The sequence below is a fragment of the Botrytis deweyae genome (genome assembly GCF_014898535.1).
Source record: "Botrytis deweyae strain B1 chromosome Unknown BDEW_004, whole genome shotgun sequence".
NCBI lineage: Eukaryota > Fungi > Ascomycota > Leotiomycetes > Helotiales > Sclerotiniaceae > Botrytis > Botrytis deweyae.
The window spans coordinates 1,459,493-1,482,687 of record NW_024066211.1 but is presented as its reverse complement, the minus strand read 5'-3'; the positions used below and the strand labels follow the sequence as shown (position 1 = coordinate 1,482,687).

General features: G+C 42.8%; 8 protein-coding genes across 8 annotated transcripts; 5 read left to right on the top strand and 3 right to left on the bottom strand.

The window, feature by feature from the left end:
- Nucleotides 1-208: 208 nt before the first annotated feature.
- On the top strand, nucleotides 209-1,245 carry EAE98_002451 (uncharacterized protein; the record flags this gene model as incomplete). Its single annotated transcript, XM_038950071.1, has 2 exons — nucleotides 209-225; nucleotides 276-1,245. The coding sequence occupies 2 exons, from the start codon at nucleotides 209-211 to the stop codon at nucleotides 1,243-1,245; spliced, it is 987 nt and encodes a 328-aa protein (XP_038813810.1).
- A 4,111-nt stretch (nucleotides 1,246-5,356) lies between these two features.
- EAE98_002450 (uncharacterized protein) lies at nucleotides 5,357-5,554 on the top strand (the record flags this gene model as incomplete). The annotated part of the gene is made up of 1 exon (XM_038950070.1): nucleotides 5,357-5,554. The coding sequence occupies one exon, from the start codon at nucleotides 5,357-5,359 to the stop codon at nucleotides 5,552-5,554; it is 198 nt and encodes a 65-aa protein (XP_038813809.1).
- A 284-nt stretch (nucleotides 5,555-5,838) lies between these two features.
- On the top strand, nucleotides 5,839-6,075 carry EAE98_002449 (uncharacterized protein; the record flags this gene model as incomplete). Its single annotated transcript, XM_038950069.1, has 1 exon — nucleotides 5,839-6,075. One exon carries the CDS (start codon nucleotides 5,839-5,841, stop codon nucleotides 6,073-6,075), a length of 237 nt encoding a protein of 78 aa, XP_038813808.1.
- A 66-nt stretch (nucleotides 6,076-6,141) lies between these two features.
- On the top strand, nucleotides 6,142-6,529 carry EAE98_002448 (uncharacterized protein; the record flags this gene model as incomplete). Its single annotated transcript, XM_038950068.1, has 2 exons — nucleotides 6,142-6,162; nucleotides 6,224-6,529. 2 exons carry the CDS (start codon nucleotides 6,142-6,144, stop codon nucleotides 6,527-6,529), a joined length of 327 nt encoding a protein of 108 aa, XP_038813807.1.
- A 946-nt stretch (nucleotides 6,530-7,475) lies between these two features.
- On the top strand, nucleotides 7,476-7,988 carry EAE98_002447 (uncharacterized protein; the record flags this gene model as incomplete). The annotated part of the gene is made up of 2 exons (XM_038950067.1): nucleotides 7,476-7,479; nucleotides 7,657-7,988. The coding sequence occupies 2 exons, from the start codon at nucleotides 7,476-7,478 to the stop codon at nucleotides 7,986-7,988; spliced, it is 336 nt and encodes a 111-aa protein (XP_038813806.1).
- A 3,530-nt stretch (nucleotides 7,989-11,518) lies between these two features.
- EAE98_002446 (uncharacterized protein) lies at nucleotides 11,519-14,107 on the bottom strand. Its single transcript, XM_038950066.1, has 5 exons — nucleotides 13,916-14,107; nucleotides 13,627-13,862; nucleotides 13,131-13,432; nucleotides 11,999-13,015; nucleotides 11,519-11,937 (listed from the first exon to the last, which is right to left on the bottom strand). Exons 2-5 carry the CDS (start codon nucleotides 13,677-13,679, stop codon nucleotides 11,645-11,647), a joined length of 1,665 nt encoding a protein of 554 aa, XP_038813805.1. The 5' UTR covers nucleotides 13,680-13,862; nucleotides 13,916-14,107; the 3' UTR covers nucleotides 11,519-11,644.
- An 817-nt stretch (nucleotides 14,108-14,924) lies between these two features.
- Nucleotides 14,925-15,731, bottom strand: EAE98_002445 (uncharacterized protein; the record flags this gene model as incomplete). Its single annotated transcript, XM_038950065.1, has 3 exons — nucleotides 14,925-15,323; nucleotides 15,411-15,545; nucleotides 15,684-15,731. The coding sequence occupies 3 exons, from the start codon at nucleotides 15,729-15,731 to the stop codon at nucleotides 14,925-14,927; spliced, it is 582 nt and encodes a 193-aa protein (XP_038813804.1).
- A 959-nt stretch (nucleotides 15,732-16,690) lies between these two features.
- Nucleotides 16,691-22,729, bottom strand: EAE98_002444 (uncharacterized protein; the record flags this gene model as incomplete). The annotated part of the gene is made up of 13 exons (XM_038950064.1): nucleotides 16,691-18,687; nucleotides 18,839-19,501; nucleotides 19,654-19,759; nucleotides 19,840-19,981; nucleotides 20,036-20,692; nucleotides 20,751-21,155; nucleotides 21,282-21,447; nucleotides 21,599-21,942; nucleotides 21,993-22,185; nucleotides 22,233-22,286; nucleotides 22,335-22,375; nucleotides 22,438-22,466; nucleotides 22,520-22,729. 13 exons carry the CDS (start codon nucleotides 22,727-22,729, stop codon nucleotides 16,691-16,693), a joined length of 5,007 nt encoding a protein of 1,668 aa, XP_038813803.1.
- Nucleotides 22,730-23,195: the final 466 nt, after the last annotated feature.

Genomic DNA, 23,195 nt, shown 5'->3' with positions numbered 1-23,195 from the left:
GTCCTTAAAGCGTCAACACATAATCCTTAAAGCGGCGATTTGATTAGCCCATCGTGCTTATTCACTGCCTCCCTCCTCCTTAATCCCTAGATTTATGAAAGACTGTCTATTGAAACTGGAAACAAACTTTTTTTTTTTCATTGCTACAATTTTTGCAACAGATATTTCGAAATAATCACACTTGACGAGTCAATTATCATTGTCGAAGATGGAAAAAGACATAGAGTGAGTCATCACGGCGCGAGAAATATTTTTACTAGCTAACAAACATCGAGGCGCATCTATATTGAGGGAACAATCTTGGAGCTGCGACCAGAAAACGGGCCAGATACAAAACCCGATGGAGATACTATTTCTTGCAAGATAATCAGGATTTTCGAACCACCAACACTCTCCTGTGTCATGGAAGTGGAGTTACTGAATCAGTCTGGCAACAAACGGGCCGTGCTCAAAGTTTTTGACCGACGATTTGCGTCTCAACTCCGATCTGATTACAAGGTCGGCCCGTCAACTGTTGCTAAAGAGACGGCGTTTTTTGAATGTGTTAAGAGTGGTGATGCTTCAAAGTTCGTAGATCGACTGAGAAACGATGAGGACTTTGAGGAACCCGAGGAAGGCTGGGACATGGGGCAAAACGAAGCTTATCTTTACGATCTATGTCTTGATATGTATGAAGCCGAGACGACGGTGTATCGAAAACTGGAACACTTGCAGGGTAAAGAGATCCCACAACTATTAGCACAAGTCAAATTGCAAGCAACCACGGCAGCAGATGAAGCTCCAGATAATGCTATCGATTTTTTTCAGATTAAAGGTATTCTGATAGAGCTCATCGATGGGTATACATTATCAGATTTGCCAACAAAGGCACCAAGGGAGTCTTGGGGAGAGATTTGCCACGAGGCAGTGCGAGTTGTACGGCTTCTTGACGACCATTCGATCCTGAACGAGGACGTGAGGCCTTCAAACATCATGATCACGAGGCAACCTACGCAGGATAAGTATCGTGTTGTCATGCTGGACTTCGCGCAGTGCACCTTCCGAGAACCCGAGGAGACGGACAAACAGTGGGGCAGGAAAAAATGGAACCAAGACGAGGAGGGTGCAATTGGACTGGTCATGAGACATAGATTGAAGAAGCTTGACTATGATTTTCCGTTCGAGCATTCCAATCATTTTTTGGAGTGGGCAGAGACAGAGTTTCCATCAGAAGACGAGGATGAGGGCCATTCAACTTCAAAGTAGCTGTTAGCACCCCTACCAGAATATCATTTATGATGTGAATCTTGCGCAGGACGAGAATGGGCTTGGATTGGTCAACCAGGGTTTAATGTTCAGAATAGAGTGGGAATTTTTGGCTTCGTTGCTCAACTTAAAAATGGGCAAGCAGGACTCAACGTTCAAGCTTAGATGGAACAAATCAACGTGAATTTTCAAGATTCATCAAAATTCAAAATATTGAAAAAAATTAAAAAATAATAATATAGGTGTGTTTGAAAGCCTGGTAGAAAATCAATGTTTCAAGGGTTTTTCGGCAGTCTTGATATGCCTAGATGAGTTATATTTTTGTTCTCCTCGATGGTAAGCTATATGTTCTGGGGTGCACTGGACAATTTTTATCATATCAGAATCCCTTCCCCTTCTCTCTCTTTCTATCACTCACTTTAATCATCTTCTTTGTTTGACTGGGGGTAAGGGATCGGGACCCTAAACCCCACCCTCCCAGCATCAAAAATTCCCCAAAACAAGTGATTTTACATCATTATATGAAACCGATGGGACAGTGTGTTGCTATACCCTCAGTATGATACAAATACAATGGCCTAATCGCAAACACATAGCCTCTCATGGCACACAAATGCAAGAACCTCGGCAATATGAGTCTCGCGCCGGCTCTACAACACACAAGTGACTTTTCCAGTTATACACAGAGGACTTTTAAGTTCAAGTCACACCTATCTCATATGCCATTTCGTCATAGTACATCTATTACTAAGATTTGTGGTGGTAAAAGGAGACATATATTCTAGTATCTATCGTATACGTTGCTTTAGAGCCCACTTTTCCAACTGCCGTAATAACAGCGCCCAAGGGTATACCATAAAAACTCAACAAACCCAGAATCTACTTAACCGCATTTAGTCTAATATAAACACCTCATTTCACAAACTAAATCAATTTGTAAATAAGAAATATTTTTTTGAAGAATTTTAATAAATTATTATTAAATTAATAATCAATATTTTATTTTCAAATTGAAAATCTAATTAATAATTAATAATAGAAAAAAATCAAAATCAATTTTTTTCTTAATTTCTAATTTTGAAAAATAATTCATATACTTTAGACATATAAATGATTAGAAAAAGTAAAAAAAATATCAGATTTCAATAAATCCGGCTAGGGAGATCGATAATATACTAAGCTAAATGCAATTAAGTAGATTCTGGGTTTGTCGAGTTTTTACGGTAGATCATAACATGTTATCATGTGACACAATTAAACTATATGGTTCACCAGTTCAACATTTGGGGGGTACACATGATATTATCCGGAATGCCAAGAACTCCTCTGAGAGCCTCGGCATAATGGTTTCTTTCTCAAGCCTCAAACATTAGGAACTCTCCATACGTAACTAGTTCCATAAATTCAAGAGCCCAACTGTGTGAATCTTCCAGAGGAGGGGTTAGTACTTCAGTCGCAAAGTACACAGAGCTGAATTTGCCATTTGAACGTATAAAAGTTACCGTTAGGATATTCCAGTGAGACAAAGATACTTAATGATAAATTCAACATGATATGATCAATCAAATCGAATAATCCGGACTTTTTGTGATGTCACTAGCATATCACGTGTTTGAGAGCTACATCACACCAAGTGGCGTGATCTTCACTCCTTAGCAACTTGCTAAAATTTAAAGTGATACAGCCCTAAACAAACGGGCATCTAAGTCCACTCGGTGAAAGAAAGAGAACCCGGCTTTACCGAGACCAAATAAGCCGATCTTGTATACCGAATATGAAGCAAAACAAGGAAAAAATATTCGAATCAGCAAAAAGCCGTCCAGGTAGACGTGAAGCTACAAATGAGGGATTTTCCAAGCATTACTAGATTCAAGGATACCAGTATTCGGACTGTTATACGGATATATACGCCTCTCAAGACAGAGTAGCTTTAGATGCTTAGTTTACTGAAGTCGTAATTACTTGATTATGCGTTGCCGGTATACAGTATGTGGGAATAGGATCCAATCGGACGATTCAACTGGAATATGGATTATAACTTTATGTTCTACGAGCTTTCAAAATGAAAAACATACTCCGATTAATTTGCACCGGACTGGATTGCAAATGTAGGGGCACGGGAAGACGCGTAAGGAGTTTTGCGTTTGTCACCGGATTAGTCGAGAATCTCGATGGAAATGGCTTTTTTATGGTAAGATATGGATTACCAGCCTTGAAAACCGTGACACGTCATTAAATCAGAACCAAGCCAAGAGAAAAAATGAGTTCGGGTATCACAGCAGTTATTACCCCGCCATATAGAGACATGTGACTCATTGTGTATGTTACATCCTTTCGTTTGTCTATATTGAAGGCCCCGGTAAAGCCTTACTTTGTTATACCACACCGCCTGTCACGACAAATCTTTGAGCAAATTTGAGATGAGGATTTTGAGTTCACGGAACATAGCATCAGGCATATGTATTGAATTCCTAAAGTAGTCACCTCCTCGCGTTTCACAACAAATCTTCAAATTATTCGCGGTATTTTTGCCTCGTGTGGTTACACGAGATACGTGGGCCCGTACTGTACAATGTTACACCATCCAAAAGGTTAAAGTGCATCCTTCTTGTGTAAGGAGGAAAGTGCCGTGGCTACAAACGGCACTCAAAGGCTCAGCGAAAAGTACATCAGACCTTAGTTTTATATAATCCCCTTCATTACCCAAGGGTTTTTTTCCCTTCTTCAATTATCTTTACTGTTCACGCAAGGAATGCTACACCAATCTTCCATCATTCGCGGGTCATTGTTGACCCCCAAAAGTCACATTGTCTCTCAGTCTTTACCTTTGACAACAACCGCAGTCTCATACTCGCATTGAGAACCTCAATTTACCTTTCCATATCCAGTCAGCATGTTTAATCCAAATTCGTTTTTCATAGAACATTCTCTCATCCTGTGGAAGATCAACAACTTGAGGGGAGTTATGAAGTAGAAGCCATGCAGTTTGTCATTCCTCACCTTGTGCTTTGAGATCCAAGACTAACCTTGTTAACAGGCACTACTAGCAGTAAAAAGGCTAGTTCTTCTATGAGTCGCGTGTGAGGTGCTGGCTATCTTCCACTTCACACAATTTTGTCCAAAGGAGGCTCAGTGAAGATTCTGACCCGGAACGTCCTGCCGAGACCTCTGCCAATCGTGGCTGGCACCTTCTCTCAGAACCACATCAATTCCTCCTAGGTGGAGCACCGGAAGATGCCATTCTTTTGTCGTTCTAGAAGAAATTACCAGAGCGGTTCAAACTCTTCACCACGCTTCAGGATACCGTTAGTTAAGAGCTCGATCTCGAGACATCGCATTTCCGAGCACGGTTTTCATCGTTTTGAAAGACTGGCAGAAATTTTTTCCGGGGCTACGACGCTCGATAAATTGTACTCCGGGTTAATATCGTGGAGCTTCAGCCTCATTGTGGTAGGTCTAGTGTGACGATAGACAATTTGGAAGTAAGTGTTATTTTTATTCCTTCTTCAATGATGACCAATTCTTAAGCCCGTATACTAACTTATTAATAGTCATCTACCAAGTGGATTCCTTAGTCACCAATTCTCCTCATGGAAATTTCTTGTGACTATGTCCACTACGATCCGAGAGTCTCATGGAGAGTCACGTCTTGCAAAGCTTGGCAAGGTGGAGATGTTTAGACCAGTGGTCTATGACACCCCTATAGTCGTTTCAATAGACACTATTCCTCCAAATATTTCGATCTAAATTACGCCCTGTCATTATGAGGCACTCCTGCCCGAATGGAACCTTATATCACAAGTCGACCTTTTCTCGGGTGCTTTCTACGACATCTACTGTGATGGGTTGCTTTTTCAATTAAACCCCCATGGCAACAGCGGGCGAGCAAGATGTACCGTTCGAGTTTCGAAACCAGCGACCTCATCCGCCAATATCATACAGTATTCATTGAACATGGGATTTTATGGTACGGTTCATGACCTTCCGAATGTTGCGAGAGACATTTTCGAACAAAGTAATCATACTTTTACATACCGTTCGTCTAATGCACGAATGCACGGGGGAAGCGATTTCTGGTGAGATGACCGATTTGAATCTTGACCGCAACAACATGGCCAATCTACTTCCCTATTCTTACACAGCAATGTCCCACATTACTTCTACAAATCCTCAGTCCTCGAACTGCCCTGCTGTCACTACAAATGTCACCCATAAGCAGCGGCCAAGGCTCCAACTCATGTTTCCAAACGACTACACACTCCCAACCGCGATATCTGGAGACCAACCTTGTGGCATAGCCATTCTATAGAGTGGAGCATACGTCATTCATTCACCAGCCCATATATCCTGCAACAACTTTCCTCACCGAACAAGGAACTCTTCGCAAATAGATTCCATCGCAAATTTTATTCTTCAATCGAAGACCACAGCTACATCTATGGATATACCCTCTATTTAACCTCCGCATTGGACTTGAGAGCAAGTCAACGAGGAACGTCAATCATATACAGACATCATCACTTGGGACACTTTATGTTCCTCGGCATTAGCCTGCTATAATATCGGCGGGATTCTATCAGAATGACTGACAATATGTCTATTGAAGGTGCCCGAAAAGATACTGGACGAGCCGAAAAGGCTTTCGTTTGGATCAAGGAGATCTTGAAGATGATCATCCTGATAAATGATGTGATACAGATCACATACAGACGTCATCACTTAGGACACATTATGTCCATTGGTATTAACCTGCTATATTATCGGCGGGATTCTATCGAAAGCATTCAGAAAGCTTGTCGCCAAAACATGCTTCGGGGCCGAAGATATTGAATGAGCATCTTGAAGGCGACCAACATGCCGACGGCCTACTTTTTCAGCTGAACCTGCAAGGCAACTATGGTGCCAGATTTACAATTCGTCTATCTAAACCGACGACTTCTATAGAGCTGGCCAATTACACCACTACCACACCATTCAGCGTGGCTTGGCCAATGTTCTCGCGCTCCAATTCGTCGAGCAAGATGGACTTGCTGCTATTCCCACCGCCGAGATTGAGGTTGATGGCTTGGGGACTATCACGCTTCCACAGTCTATGCAGAAAATTGGAACGCTCGTGCCGGTCAGCTGGCCGAACCCTACTAATCCGACGGCTCATCCCGATGGAGTCCCAATGCATCCCGAATTCTCCAAACTGCTTTACAGACCGCAGCAAAGGTTTGGTGATTCTACAAGTGAAAAGGCCATTGTACCTTATATTGTCTCGGAGCCGGAGGAGCTAAGATAATGTATCTCGATAATGATCTGCACGATATCCCTTAAGTTGAGGAAAATCCTTCGAACTGCATGGAGACAAAACCTAGAAAAGACAAAATCAAGTTATCTATTCTTGCGTACCATTTACAAGTCCAAGCTCATTTTCGATAACGCATGCTGCAATATGTCCGACTTTGTCATAGACATACATGGCAAAATGGATGCATACCGCAGTATAGTTAGGCATGCAGGGAACGGGGAACGAGCGACGACGGTATATATATCGAGGATCGGGAACAGGTTGGGGGAAAGACGGACAAGTTTTGTCGACTTCATTCTTTACAATCTGATTTGGGTGGGGCTTCAGCAGATAGGTCGATATATAGGCATACATATGTCTGTTGTTTTTAGTGGGAAAGAAGGGGAAGAGGTTTAAGAGTGGGTTCGGAAATGGATTTGGAAAATGGAGTCAATCTTGAAGGCGGGGTGGCGAGGAAATCAAGGGGGACAAACAGCACCAATCAATCTGCATACATATCGTCAAGTCACTAGACTACCACGCAACCAAAACATCCATCAAGGAATTCTTAGCTGGAAAGAATTTTCTCATTACTAAGAGTGGGAAAAAATCCCAAAGAAACGAGAGGATCTATATATACATCGCACGTCACGATCTCTTGGCACCATTCAAGACTATTTGGAGGGATAGTCTTCAGCCTTTCATACACTCAACTGATCGATCTTCTTCGGTTCGTTACAGTGGATAACCGTCTACAGCCAGAAATAACATTCCAAGATTGCTGCAAAAATTGGCTATCAAAGACGGATTTGATTACCAACTTCGAACTACCTTTAAAGGAAGGATAGGACGAAGCTGTTCACAAACTACATCACTCAATAAGGACAGCTCTAGAACCTCTCACTCGAAATCAAAGGTTGTTCGCCGAATTATCGACACACCTTCATGGGATTCTATTATGGGTGAGTCAAGAAGGAAGATATACAAGAGGGAAGCTCAGCCTTTCCATCTTCATACACTCAACTGATCGATTGGATCTCGCCTCTCCACCTGTTTGGGTAGCTTCCATCTAGTCCTAAACACAAAAAAAAACATCTTTTACCTCGAATCAACAATAACAAAGACCCCAACCTTTATAGAATTGGCCGCGCGACAAATTTGGGACCCTAAGCCGGGAACAATCCATTGTCGAGATTTGGTCAATTATGCAAAAGATGGCATTTATGCCAAGGATTTAATCTCAGATTACGTCCAAGGCGTTCTTATCTTGGCAAAGGAAACCAAGACTGTGCTTGTTTGGGAGGCAGGGCTCTTTCAATGGCCGTTTGTTAGGGGAATGAAAGTTCGAAAGGGCATCCCACATTTAGGCCACCCATTCACAGATCCCGATGGCAAAATAATGCGATATGATGGTCGTTTATTGTATGGCAATAGGGGTGACGCTATCGATACCGCGGAAAACATTTCATAATATACTTTTGGGTCGATTCAACAACACCCAAAATATGACTTGTGGTTGCGCGACCATCTTTTTGCAAAACGGGACAAGGGCGCAGTTGAATATTTGAATTCAAAGGGCTTCAATACAAAAAGTGGATGCGAACAATACATCAACGTAAATCGAAACATTTCACATCTTACGGAAGAAACCTCAATTATGATTTTCAACTCCAAAAGTACTTTGAAACAGCCACTACATGGATAAATGAATCCAAAGAAATACAACTTGCCCTCAAACATTTGCAAGAGAAAAAATGGACTGCTTTTTGCGAGCAAATTTGTACATTCGGAATCCGATCCAAAACCCTATCGACTCTTTCTTCCCCACACCCTCAATGAGATTCGTACTATTTGGCGTGAGTACACTGCCAATGGCATTAATCTTCAGGTTGGCAGACCAATGCATGAGTGTTGTTTTTATTGAGGAAGAGTCAAGGCCAAGAGAGTGTGTATCAAGGTCAATTACTACTGATCAGCGAACATTTTGAGGGTTCGTTTCTGTGCTTTACAAGTATATGGATCTCGGATTGGATATGGTTGGGTTGGAATGCGAAATGAAATCGGGGGGGAAAGATCATTATGAAGAGCAAGGCGATTGCCCGGAAGGGGCAAGAAAGGCTCGGATTGGTATTGAGGGGAATGAGGGGGAAACCATATCGGAGTGACATTGAGGGGATACAAGAGAGTTCCAATATTCTATCAAATAAAAAAAAACAAGAAAATTTAAAACCCATTTGCGTCTTTTTTGATTCCGTGAAACTTCGTTATGACGTGATTTCCAGAGTACTTGTGCGGATTTATTTGTTTTACTTATACAAATATCCATAGTACTATCTATATCTTAGCTAGAGTACTTCTGAGTTCTTTTGTTTTATTACATTTCATCATCTTCATCACTATCCCATGCAATACCTCCCGAGGTCTCCAAATTAGAAAATATACAAACTTCCAATCTTATATCAAACTCATCTCATCTCGACTCATCTCGACTCATACCTATAAATGTTTATCCTCTCCCTTTTCATCTTCATCTCCATCTTCATCTCTATCTTTATCTTTATTTCTATCCCTATCTCCATCCTATCTCATACTTCCTATTTAATTCCAAATGGCCAATTCCAAATAGTCAATCCCAAACCACCCACCACAGTGCCAGGGCCTCCGGCCCTCCCAGCCCCCCGCGGCTCTCTTTCGCAGTACGCCCCAGCAAGGCTCCAGTCATCTTTCAGCCTCCAGCCCTTGGCAAGCTAACCCCGTGATCCAACCTTTCATTAGATAGCTACCTATACAAGCCCCTCATCCCCTTCATGCCTCCAACTTCCAACTCCAAACAAGCCCATCCCCCACCACCTCCCTTCCCCCCGTTCCTCTTCTCCCATCCCCCTCCCTATCCCCAACCATTCCAACCATTCCAAACCATTCAACCATTCCACCATTCCAACCATTCAACCATTCCAACCATTCCAACGCCATTCCAAACCATTCCAAACATTCAACCATTCCAACCATTCCCAAACCATTTCAAATCACAACTCCCACCCTCCCATCTCCAATTGCCACCCCTTCCCCCATCATCATCATCATCCACCCCCAATCTACCCAATCTACCCCCCACCTACCCCTCCACCCTCACCACCCCCCTCTCAAAACCCAATATCCACATCCAATATCTTCCCAACACATAATCTATCAACCCCTCTTCCATATTCCATATAATCTAAAAGTTTCCAAACAATACCTCCCTACCCACCTAACTATCCATCCATCCATTCACCATAAATCTTCCATTCTAATCAATTCCTCAGACTTTAGACCTCAGACCTCAAAACCAGAACTAAACTCCACATACCTATCTACCCACCTACCCATCTAAACCGCTATAAAACCACTATAAAACAAAACAAAACAAAACCCAATCCCCAATCCCCAATCCCCAATCCCCAACCTCAATACCCCCACAGAGAAACAACAAAACCAACATAACACCATCCACCTCCTCCAATCCACCTCCTCCTATTCCTATCCACACCATCATATTCCCTACCCCTATCCCCATCGCTTAAAGTTCCAAGTCTCAAAAGCTCGGACAACAAAACCTAGGTATCCACATTATTACCGAGAAACTAACACAAGCACTAACACGAGCGCAAGCGCGAGCGCGCCTACATAATCCCTGTCCCACTCCAATCCCAGCCCGGTACTTGGGCCGGGCCGGGGTATCGTATCGTATCATATCACGTGCTGGAAATTCTTGGATAGAATAAGGTTACGAGAGGAGATGAGATGAGAGGAGAGGAAGTGCTTTCTACCTACCTACCTACCTACCTATATATATATATATCTACTCACCTACAATACAAAAGAACTCACCTGAACTCAACTCAACTCAACCATTCATACCAGACCCAAAAATCCGACTCATAAAATCCGAATCCGATATAAAGAAGATTTCCCCCCTCCCCCCCCAATTTTTTTTTCTTCAAATATTTTAATAAAATCCATATACTAATTAGATTTCCGCTTCAAGATTGAAATTTTTTATCCAAAAAAAAAATTATATAATAGTACCTAGGTAGTTAATTTGGCTTATTTAGTTACCTATCCTATATCTCCTATTAAAATTTATATCGGATTTGTAAAAAAAAAAAAAGCATTCGATATTATATTTCGGGTTTAGTTAAATTTCTAGGATTGTTATGTTAAATGTAGTTAGATGAGGAGATTATCAGGTACAATATACCTCTTCGAAATTACTCTTTGAAATTAAGCTTTTTGATTATCTTCATACTACTCATCTCTGCCCTCCCCCCTCTCTCACATCCCCCCTCCCCATTTCCTCCCTCCCCATTTCCTCCCTCCCCATTTCCTCCCTCCCCATTTCCTCCCTCCCCATTTCCTCCCTCCCCATTTCCTCCCTCCCCATTTCCTCCCTCCCCATTTCCTCCCTCTCCCTCTCCCTCCCCCATCTCCCTCTCCCTCCCTCCCCCATCCCAATCTCTCATTCCCACCCCTTTCAACACTATACACCCTATCTTCATGAATCCCTCATCCCAATCCCTCATCCCAATCTCTTATCCAACCATAACTCATCTCTTATCCAACCATAACTCATCTCTTATCCAACCATAACTCATCCCTTATTTCAATCCCTTACTCCCCCACCCCCATTCCAAAATAATTCAATCTTCATTCTTCATTCCTCAATCTTCACACTCCATACTTCTCCAATTTTAAATCCTCACATCATTTTACCTCATAATACCTTCTCTATCTTCCCCACCCTCTTCTCCCCCACCCGCTTCTCTCCTATCCTTTCCAGGATATCATTTCAACCGTTCATCTATATCATCCTATTTTATATTCTCAAAACACTCAAACGTCACCCCATCTACACTCACCCCCTCACCTATCATCCCAAATCTCGAATTCCCAAATTCCCAATACCAATCAAACAATTAAACTCCCATTACCTGACACATTCATTTTCAAACAAAACAATAAAATCTCCATTAAAATATTCATAATGAACAACATTGTATTGATATCGTATTTGCATGCTTGCAACGCTAAAACTACTTTTCACAACTATTTCTTCTATTTTCAACCCCACATGTCCTTCGGACCAATTTAAGTCTTAACATCTGGTTCGGTTCTACCGATATACTCCTTAAACTTCAACAACTCCACAGCGAAGTCTACATTATCCTTCAAGAATACTTGAGCATCTTGACCATAGGTACTCTTATCATCTGTATGTTTCTCAATATACAATCTGATAGTAGCACCCGAAGAACCGGTACCACTGAGACGAACAACGATTCGGGATCCATCAGAGAATTTAACGTAAAGACCTTGGTTGGGAGAAACGCTGCCATCGAGATCAGTGTAGGAGAAGTCACCGGCGTCAGAGACTGTACGGTCTGTGAGGTAATATGTGAGCTACTTTGTCATGACATCAAAAAACTGACAGAAAAAACTTACCACCAATCTTGCTACCAATGAATGAAGAATCTTCAATCTTGGCATTCAAATCCTTAACAACCTTTGCAGCACCCTCACTGCTAACATCCTCATAATCGTATCTGGTGAAGAAAGTACGTCCATAGATAGTCCAGAAATCATGTTGAATCTTGGCAATACTTGGAGTAACACTTGGATCCTTCTCACCAATAGCGGCGATAATGTTCAACCAAGCAACGACAGCCCAAAGACCATCCTTCTCACGGATATGGTTTGATCCAGTACCGAAAGATTCCTCACCACAGATGGAAAGTTTATCAGCATCGAACAAAGCACAGAAGAATTTCCATCCAGTAGGAACTTCATAGCAGTTAAGACCTTGTGCTTTGGCAACAAGATCAACAGCTCCAGAGGTTGGCATACTGCGGGCAAGACCGTAGACACCTTGTTTCTTGAAGTATGGGATAGATTGTGCATAGTGAGCAATGATTGCAAGACTGTCACCAGGGGAGACGAATGCATTAGCACCGTAAATCATGTTACGATCTCCATCTCCATCACTGGCAGCACCAAAGTGTATCTTTCCCTTATCAACAGCCTCAACAAGTGAGTGAGCGTAGGTCAAGTTAGGATCTGGGTGACCTCCATTGAAATCTGGTGAAGGAATACAGTTTTGTGTGCTAGAGCTTGGAAGACCTAATTCAGTCTCAAAGATAGCCTTTCCATAAGGACCAGTGACACCAGAGAGGGCATCGAAAAGAACCTTGAAATCGGTGTGCGTTTCGAAGAATTTCTTAATGAGAGGGAAATCAAAGATATCCTTCAACATCTCAACATAATCGGCACATGAATCGATAATCTCAACCTCCAATGAACCATATGTTTTTGTACCAATTGTAGCAATGTCGACCTCTGGGATATCGGCAATCTTGTATTCGGTAAGAGTTTTCGAAGCTTCAAAGATCTTGTTTGTAACTGATTCTGGAGCTGGTCCACCATTTGCGAGGTTGTATTTGATACCGAAATCATTCTTTGGACCTATTCAACAATCAAAATATTAGTCATGATCTCTCTTTTCTCTTTCCATCATCACTCGGATCCGTTCGACCCCATCATCCCAAACCCCCAAATGAAGAAAAATACTAAAACATACCTCCAGCATTGTGACTAGCAGTCAACAAGATACCACCAGTCGCCTTTCGCTTTCTGATAACATGCGACGCAGCAGGGGTACTCAAGATACCATTTTGACCAATCAACAACTTCTTCACACCGTATGCGGCACCGATCTTTGCAATCAATTGCACAACCTCCGGGTTCCAGTATCGTCCATCACCACCAATCACGAGGAAACTGTCCTTGACACCTTCGGGGATGGAGAGGAGGATAGAGGTGACGAAGGACTCGCTGTAGTGTTCTTGTTGAAAAACAACGACCTTTTTACGGAGACCAGAACTGTGTAATCAGGATATTAGCAAACTGGACTGGATTGAAATCAAGTAAAATGAACTTTGATATTCGACTTTTGTATAGTCTTCAGTAGTAACCAATATTCCCGTCCATCTCGACCAAGTGGAACATTCAATCGGACAGAAGAGAGAAGAGGAGAGGTGGGGTGGGGTTCAAGCTCCCCCAAACAAGTAACTTACGTTCCTGGCTTCTGATCGGTAAAAGGTTTCAAAGAAACAGTCTTGACACTCATGATTTCTGATGCGATGTAATTCGACGTAAAGGATGAGGTTGAGAAAGAAGAGTAGAGGTTATGGTATGAGAATTAAAAAGGGGGCAAGGAGTTTTTGATGCCAACAAGACAAGCTCAACCAGCGGTGTTGATATTAGCTCCTGGGTGGAGAAGTTCGTTTGGTGGGGCATTCGTTGAGAGGAACTTGCACAATGTGTCAGTAACTGGGTATGGATGTCCTGGGTAGGGATGCATACCTGGTATGAATGGATTTGATGACCCCACTCTTCGTGATGGGATGAGGGGTGAAGATCTCAGATGATGGATGGATGGATGGATTACCTCATCCATACCTAGGTACTCTTAATACGTCGTAGCTGGTTATAGGAACTACGTATTTTTTGATATTGCCATATATACATATTTGATATTAGCCTATTCTATCTAATTCCTAACGTTGTCAAAATCTTGATTTATCATGATTTTACGAGTATGATTCTTTAATACGAGAAGCTACGATAGAAAGGTGATGGAATGATTTATCAGATATTATGTAACGTTGATTATTAATAAATATATTTTGGTGTACCTAGTACTAGGTAGGTAGGTAGTTATAAATCCCATCCACTGTCCACCATAATAAATATCAAAAGGGTCGTAGCAAGTATCTAATATCCATGCTTATCCAAATTCGAAATAGCTTTCAGCCTCATATTATAAACTAGGTACCTATCGGACAGCCCCTTAAGCTTAGTCTTAATTATTAGGAACTTAATCTCGTTCCGGTTTAGATTATGTAAGATTGAAAATGTACTGTTACACCATACAGATTCGAATATTCTCATCCAAATTCAATAACCATATAATCCCGACGTCTCTCAAGCGTCCATGACAAATCCTGATATATGTATGCCACTGTCCCCATCCAAGGTTATCGGGTGCTTTTCTACATAAGGTTGCCGTTGCAGGTGGTATGTAACCAGTTCCTTTCAACACCGCATGGATAATTCCTATTTTCTACTTAAGTACACTCGTATTATTGATGTTGACGATCAATCAACCAGCTTCACCAATTTTCCCGTCATCCTCATAACGTAGCAATGCAGCCCTCCATTCTCTTCATTGGGAGTATCAATCTGCACAAATGTACTTACAACAAAGCATCAACATGATCATCCCACTCATCAATGCCACGAAAGCATCTGTTCATGTTCATGCCTAACGAAATCAGAAATTCCGCATATGAAAACTAATTCTACCAAGCCCTCACTTCGAAACCGGTACTGGTTGAAAAACTCTCTCCTTCCAATATCTTGCCTCCTCAATACTCTCCAGAATATCCTCTCTCCCTCGATGTTTTCCCTGTTTCTTTGGCTGATCCACCAAGACTCCTAAATCGCACCAACGCTTGGCAGCTTCTTTGATACTGCTCACGTCCAAGATTCGATAATGTAGATGCTCGATTATTTGTTTGTAAGGTCCTTTGCTCAAGAATACTTTATCGGCATGAACACTATTTCCAGCGAGTAATCCGCGACGGGGTTCGGGAACCCATGATTTGATGTATTTGAGAAGAGACTCGGCAGCTTCGGTGGGAGTGGTGGTGGAGGAGAGAACTTCAGAGGTCAAGCCAGTGGAGGCGTGGGTTGTGGTACACCATTCATCCTATAGGTTGAGAGATTGTAAGTATGGATGTGAGACCTTTGATGAATGAATGTGAAAATATTTAGAGAGGAGAAGAGAGGTACAAACCATTTTATCCATCGTCTCTTGCTCCTGATGAATCACAGCATTCCACCCCTTCTCGTCCATCACCTCCAAATTTCCATTCGTAATTACACACGAGATTTCAATAATGACATCGTTTTCAACATCCAGTCCTGTCATCTATGATATGCCATTGTCAGCTTGCAATCTTGAGGACATTATATCCCTCAAATTCTAATCCAACGCGTACATTGGAGTCGAGACATAATCTGATCAACAGATAAACAATAGAGGGGTAATAGTAAAGAAATAACATACCTCACAATCAATCCAAACCAATGGATGACTGGTGCTTACTTCCTCCATCTTATGAATAGGTAGGTACTCACTTGTATTCCTGATCAGAATCCGAATCCGAATCCAAACTCAATGATCAAGAATCACAAAGATACAGAGAGTACTCGAAGTGAATGTAGACAATGATATCAATCCAATCGAATAAAAATAAAATAAATCCAAAATTCTCACATGGTACCTGCTCTAATCTCATCCCATGGTGAAAATCCTCATAGGTAACCCCGCTATAAACCGCTTAATTGTGTTGATAGGACGAATAAATATATTGATTGATTGTTTACTAAGTATTACATACAGTACCTAGTATATTCATACCCTCCAGGTCCTCAATTCTAGATGTGCAACACAATTTTTCAAGGTCATGTGAGCTTACTCATCTAAGCGTGTCAGAGTGTTAGTGTTTGAGCCGAAGTCTATCCGAGATTTCACAATATTTCTGATGTGCAACACAATTTGCTGGTTATGATGGTCACACGAATTGGATATTTTGCTCAATTCGATTTGCTGAATGGAAGTTCAATTCTGTCGGCCATTCTTGACCTCATTTGGCTCGAATCCAAATCAGGATCGATGGAATATTCATATTCAGACATACAACGAATCCAGTTCCATCACATAGACGCACACCCACACAAATCGATACCACTTGTTAGCTCATATCATTTATCCTCTTCCTAGTTTCCCGATTTCTAATTAAAAGATGTGGGTATGCTCCATTGGATACCCGGAATACATGAGTATCATCATCTACTCATCCTCACCAGCTCAAATCAATCGATACGAAGTTCACGATCATGCAACCTTCGGACATCAAGTACAGTTTTGACTATATTGTATTACTATGGTGAGTGGTATGTATTATATAATCGCAAGGCTCTAAATCTGATGAGCTCTGGAGCGTTAGTGAAAGCCTCTCGTGTAGCGACGAAACCCGGACTTTCAACCATTGCAGCAATAACGCAGCTGAATCATTTCTTGGATGGCTCTGGTGGGTCAAAGTCAAACCCAGTATCCAGTATTGCAACCTCTCTCACCTGGATCAACACAGCTTGAAGTGAGCCCAAGACTTGATTAACTTGTGCTGCTCGCGCTGTGCTTGTTGGACCATCCAGTACAGCGTTCCAGGCGTCCCTCATCGCTCCTATGCGCCTTTCGATCCATGTTTGTACCCCCTCAAGTCTCGGCCACAATACATAGTAGACAAATTCAGAGAACATTGCAGCTGTGTTGATCCGATTCTCGGCTGCCAGATGAAGGTTGGCCTGCTGGTCAAAAGCTGCGAATGTAGCGTATATCGAATTCATTGTTTGGACCAGATTTCCATGAATGATTTCGTTGTTCAAATAGGAGAACAGCGAAGTCGCCGCGCGGATGGTGGAAATGCCGTCTTGAGCTGAGAAGCTACCCGTCAACTCGCTTGTTTCATCGTAATCATTTGCATCCCATGTGGCGTCGGCCATAGGAGAGTTGCCCTGCCAAACCTGTAATTTGATTCCATTGAAGACAGATTCGGTGTTGACAAGCACACCGGGGTTGGTGTCATCACCAAAAGCTCTCCATATATCGTCAATCGGTGTGCTTGCAGATTGCAGAGTGGACCACGTATTCCAGGGCAACTGGAAGGGCCCATCAGGAGCCAGCAACGGCTGATCAACTGATGCATAACCTGATGTCAAAACCCGATTCTGGAGACCTCTAGTTGTGGTACCCAACATCCATTCCAAAAACATTTTGAAGGTACCTAACTCCACAATATGCTCAGTAACCCATTTCGCTCCGTTTGGGTCTCCAGCAGATGTAAACGATATGTCCTCGCAATCTTCAGGATTGGCCAACCAAAATCGGCCTGCGTTCGGATTGACGCTCAGGAGATATGCGCCTCCTTGTCGGTTGGGATATTTGTGAGATGTTATTATAAAGGAATTTCCAGTGGGTCCTTTGACAGTGAAATTCCTTGGAGCGCCAAAAGGTCGGGGTAAGAGAAAATGTTCCTTTGGAAGTGGCGAGACTGAATGGTTAATATCTCGTTTCCGTCTCCTCTCATTTGCAATAGAATCACCTGTTTCAGGGTCGATGAGCCAATCTGGGTCGAAACCGGACATGTTACTAGTTTGACGGCAGACAAGCTTAGTAGAGCTGTTTCCGGAACATCCGACATAATCGCCAGTAATCACAGCATTTGACCCCCAATTAGGCGCAGTGCGTAAAGGTGCATCATTCGAAGTACCATTCGTGAAAACGTATGGCGAACCAACTGATCCCACCAGGTGACTAGTATCATCTTGCTCCCACTTTGATGAGATTCCAGATGAATAAACCTCAACACCAACCTGCTGATCACCACCAATGACACTGATAGTGTTGCCGCTGTCACTGACAATGCGGATATAATGCGGCACATCTACTATGAATTCTGCAGTAGCCCCTTTGGCACTGGTGCCCATATTGTACACATCTATTTCTAGCCATGTCCGCATTGCAAGGAGCAATCCGAGAAGGGTAACACTGGAGCTAGAGTCCCTCTCGCTCAATCTCTGACCTGTGGATGCTGGTGAGCCACCGGCAAATCCGGTCCAACATTCGGGCCCCACAACATTCTCAACATCACCAGAAAGGTCGCCCAAGGATAAAGGTGCATTTGTTCGAGCATATCCATCGGTCCCAGCCCTGAAACTTAGTCTAAAGTCCGAATCAATGGTTCCCTGCCCTGTCATACTTGCTAAAATGTTCATTTTAGGAGTAAAGGAAACAATTCCTGGTTCACTGAATGCGAAATTGGAGATATCAGTATCGAAAACTGATGCTGGCTTTGTGCTACCGCCAACGTTGATTGATGCCTTTCCATCAAGCATGATGGTGCCTGACATATCCATGTCAACGTCGAAAAACCCATAAGTTTCTTCGAAGCTGATCTCAGGGGAAATTGTCCCTACCATGGTCACTCCCCATCTGAGTTTACTCGCAACTATGAAGGTGTCAGTGAGCGAAGTGGGTCAAATGGAACCATGCGAATGGTTAATCAAGTAGTCTGACTAGCAGAGACAACTTTCATACCCATATTCTGCGCTTAGTCGCACCAGGGAATCATAAATTCTATGAAAAATAAAATGACTAACCGGAGCCCTCTAATTCGATATTAAGCCATCCGTCGTCCTCACCACAGCTATCCTTCACGTCTCCAGAGTATAACAGCTGATAAATATCGTTTTCTTCCAAATTTAGCGTATACGCATTGGGCAGACCGAGATTACGAATCGCATCGAACTCAGTCTTCCAATCTGCCGCGTCGGCACTCCAGAATCGCTTGTTTACGGACTCGTTCATACCTCTCTTTGTGATTGCATCTGCCAAAACAATATCATTCCAATATCCTACGGTATCACCATAGTCGATTCGAACATAAACTGTTCCGGAATCCCGTTTGACAAGTGTGTAATCATAGGTAATATCCATTTCGTACACGGGAGGATTGGGCGACGGAGTTCTTTGTCGAAGTTCATGCTCAACTGTCAGGTTATTCGATAATCTGATAGCCCTAACGACACCATATGTTCCAAAACCACAACCCTCAGGAAGCTTGACAATGGTACCCTCTGCCCCGCCTTGGTGGACCGCGTCGCAATTAGATTCGGTAGAATCATTCATACAAACATAACGTACTGTATAAGTTGACTTGGGATCTCGTTTCTCGGTGGGCTCACAATCTAAAAACTCGATATGCGAATCGTCTCTCTTAGAGAGACTGGTTACTACATCAGCGGGTCCATCAATCACAACCACTACAAAGTCAGATGTTAGTGAACCATTCTTCAAAATTAAGTCTGACATAGAACACCAAAAACATGTCGGCGATTATTTTGCTCTCAGTCTGGTACCGTTCTTGGAAGTAGTCTTTTTAGAGCGATAATTAGCGGACATGAAATTTGCTTACTGCCAAATGCCCCGGAGACTGTATCCGAACCCGAGGATGTAGGCGAATTTTGAATGGGCTTGATTTCAAAATCCGGAATATCTGTAGTGGGTGGTAAAGTGGGAAACTTGAATCGCGTTAGTTTCTGTGGAGTAAATTTCTTTCAATGTCTCGTAAAAGGCAAGGGGGGAAAACAAAGAGTCTCACAATATTTGCGAGTGGAACCGGTAGGAACGGGTTGAGACTATTCGGCGGTGTACAGCACAGAACTTTGCTTCGACCATTCCAGCCGCTGGCACATAACGACATCGAGTTTCCATAATCGTCAGTGCATAGTTCTATCTCATAGCTTTTTTCGTCAGAGTGGATCATTCGTGGAAGGCTAGACTGGGAAATAACTTACTCGGCACATTCGTTGTCATCGCAATTCCCTTTGCCAATCCAATGGCAATCGTCAAAGCCAGAATCACAGCAATAAGCTTGTTGGATAGTGCGATATCCACTGTAATCAATATCGTGCCCATAATCATATGTGTTTCTCATGGCGACCCATGTTTTTCCCTCAGCACAGGTGTCATCCGCAGACCAGTCACAAGAGCCAACCAACTCGCTCCAAGTGTTGGATTGGCAACAGAAAGATTGCTGACCGGGTGATAAACAGTTAACAGTGGCATGTTTGGAGTAAAAGAGGGTGACTTCGTTTGTGTGGCATTGACCATGACAGGCACGACCTGTCTCACCACCCCTCCATTGACAAGTACTAGGCATAGCATCAATAGGGCAGATGATGTATTTCTTCTTATTTTTGCCACAAGTATCAGTAAAAGCACCCCCATTGGGCGCAATTGCGAAGTCACTTCCCCAGGATCCAACTTCCGAGTCACTGAGGCAGTCAGTTTCCTGACAATCTTGACCGTTCTGGCTTGCCCAACTGCCTGCAACCGAAGTAGATGCGGTCTCGAGTTTAGACAATTTGGGGATGTCTTCGCCAATGAGACCTTTGAGCGCATCGAAATCAGTATCATCTTGGTCAACAGACCAGATCATCACTCCACCCAGCCTATTACTGTGTTAGAAACCAGTAAAACGATGGCTTGATGGGCGACGGATCAACTTACCCAACGCTGTTGGCCCATTTTACCTTTTGCGCAAACGTATCGCTATCATCGTAGCTTACCCACTGGTTCTTCGTGGCACCATACTGGAAATACTTTACAGCATCGGTCTTATCCCAAGTAATCTCCGGGGTTTGTTTATCTATAATATCCATGATTTCAAAGTATGCAAGCGTTCCTGCACTCTTAGTGCATATTCCTGCTTCAGCGGCACCGGAGAATGCACAGCCTGGAGATCCACAAGATGTGTCCGACAGTTGGAATGAACGGCCATAGAAACCTAGACCTAGAACAACTTTTTCTGGAGGGATGTTAACTCGCCACAGAAGCTCGACTGAGTCTTTGATTTCGGTAAGGTTTGTGTGGGCTTGTACTATACTTCCAATTGGGTCCGTTGAATCCCAAGTCCTATGCAAGTCATATGCTGATTCTGCGTCAGTCATAATCTATAAGATTTTAAGATGCCACCGAAAGAAAGTCTTACTCATTAAATTAATCTAATCAGCATATAATATCATTCCTGGTAGATCAAACCATTGTAGATACCAGTATGAGCTTGGTGCCGTGAAGCTGATTCCGTATGAACCATCAGAATTATCAAAAGCTTCACGCACAGCTTCCAATAAAAAAACATAGTTTTCCGTATCCTCTACTTTACCGCCTCTGTCGGGAGCGCCAGGGTATTCCCAATCGAAGTCGACTGGAGTAATGTGAGTCAGTCCTGGTATTTCAAAATCTGACAAATTTCCAAAAAGCTTTTGATAATGCCGAGATGATCACCATGGAAGCACCGTTTCATAATGAGCGTGATTTGTTAGGGTGTAAAATTCAATCTAAAATGAATCACTTACCTCCGTCAAAGCCATATTCTTTCAAAAAGTTGACAAGATTACTGGCGAACTTCTTTCGGTTCGCTGCGCTCGATGCAATATTGGAAAATACGGGCTGTGTCGTAGTTAAGTCGTCTGAGAATGACCAGCCACCAATGGAGATGAAGATCTCGACATCTGACAAGCCAGAAGTGAGTGACTTGATATCTGCAGTTCCAACGAACAGAGAAGTTGGCATATCAGGCTCCATGGTAGTAATTTGGAACGTGTCGGGGTCAATGTAGGCAAAGGCAAAGTTCACATGCGTGAGACCCGAAGTCGGAATAGCACTAGGAGGAAAGGCATAGCAACTGCGTGAGTTTGACCTATCATCCCGTTAAGACTGACAATTGCCTCATATAAAAGATTGTCTTACCATCCTTCATAGTATCCAATCACTCTGTTTAAGACCCCTTTTGTGTTTCCACCAGAAGGCGGAATGGGTTCTGACACGCAGTTATTTTGGCAACCATCGGAACAAAAGAGTTCTCCAGTTCCACAAAAGCCATACTGCGAACAACAAACATTCAAGGGGCAGAAAATGTATTCAGCAAGTGCATCTTTTCCACCTGCAAGATGTTAGATTGATCAAGGTATCACGAGCGGCTTTCCTTACATGGTGCGGTGGCATTGCAATTTGATGTACAGTCATCTCCGCAATAGGTAGAGCCTGTGAAGTTTTAGTAATAGTTCACAAGGGAAGAGGTTGAATCAATACCATAACCGCATACTCCTGTTGTCGTTCCTTCATAAGAACCACTAAGAGAAATTAATACACTGTCTTTGGATATAAGTTGTTGGGAGAAGATGGGGGAAGTCACCAGCATGCACCATTTGCACATGGCTTGTCCTATCACATGAGTTAGCGACAATTTCCAACCATCGTAGCTTGTCAAAACTTACTGCAGAGCAAACGTATTCATCATCGTCACGCTTGAATCCCGTGTTACGAAATGTTGAAGACAATTCGGCTTGGGTGGGTAATGACTCCTTGGTCCTTAAAACCTGCAAACCATGTCCTATGTACGGCCCGGAAAGAGTGATGGTGATAACTAAAAAGAAAAGAGCTAAAAGAGCGTGTTTTGAGCGTAGCAGCCGCCACTGCTCTGCCATAATGAGAAAGAAGGTAGAGTAATGAATGAATACCACTGATAAAGTAAGAGAGGAGCCTTTCCGAATGTCACACCAAAATGGAATAGATATAGAAAGGCAGCATGTTGATCACTTGGTACATGGACTTCAAACTCAATTTATCTTCTGGCTGCAATCTCACATGGTCAAGATATTGAGATTTCAACTGCCGATCCGATGCAAGATATGGATCTAGTACTCGGAAGTGGAAAGAGCCCCATGTATACTGTGAGATTCGGATATGAGTTACTACATTGCCAGTAAAGTCACCTGTCGCGCTGCCCTGCAATCGTATCATTGCGCGAAGAGAAATTTGCTCTTAAATTGCTACATGCATGTGATGTAGATGTTATCGGCCCATATTTCAGATACGCAGGCAGATTATACTTTTGACGTCGAAAAAGGAAAGTCTCAAATGCGGGTTTCTTCACTGCGAAATTATCAGCAG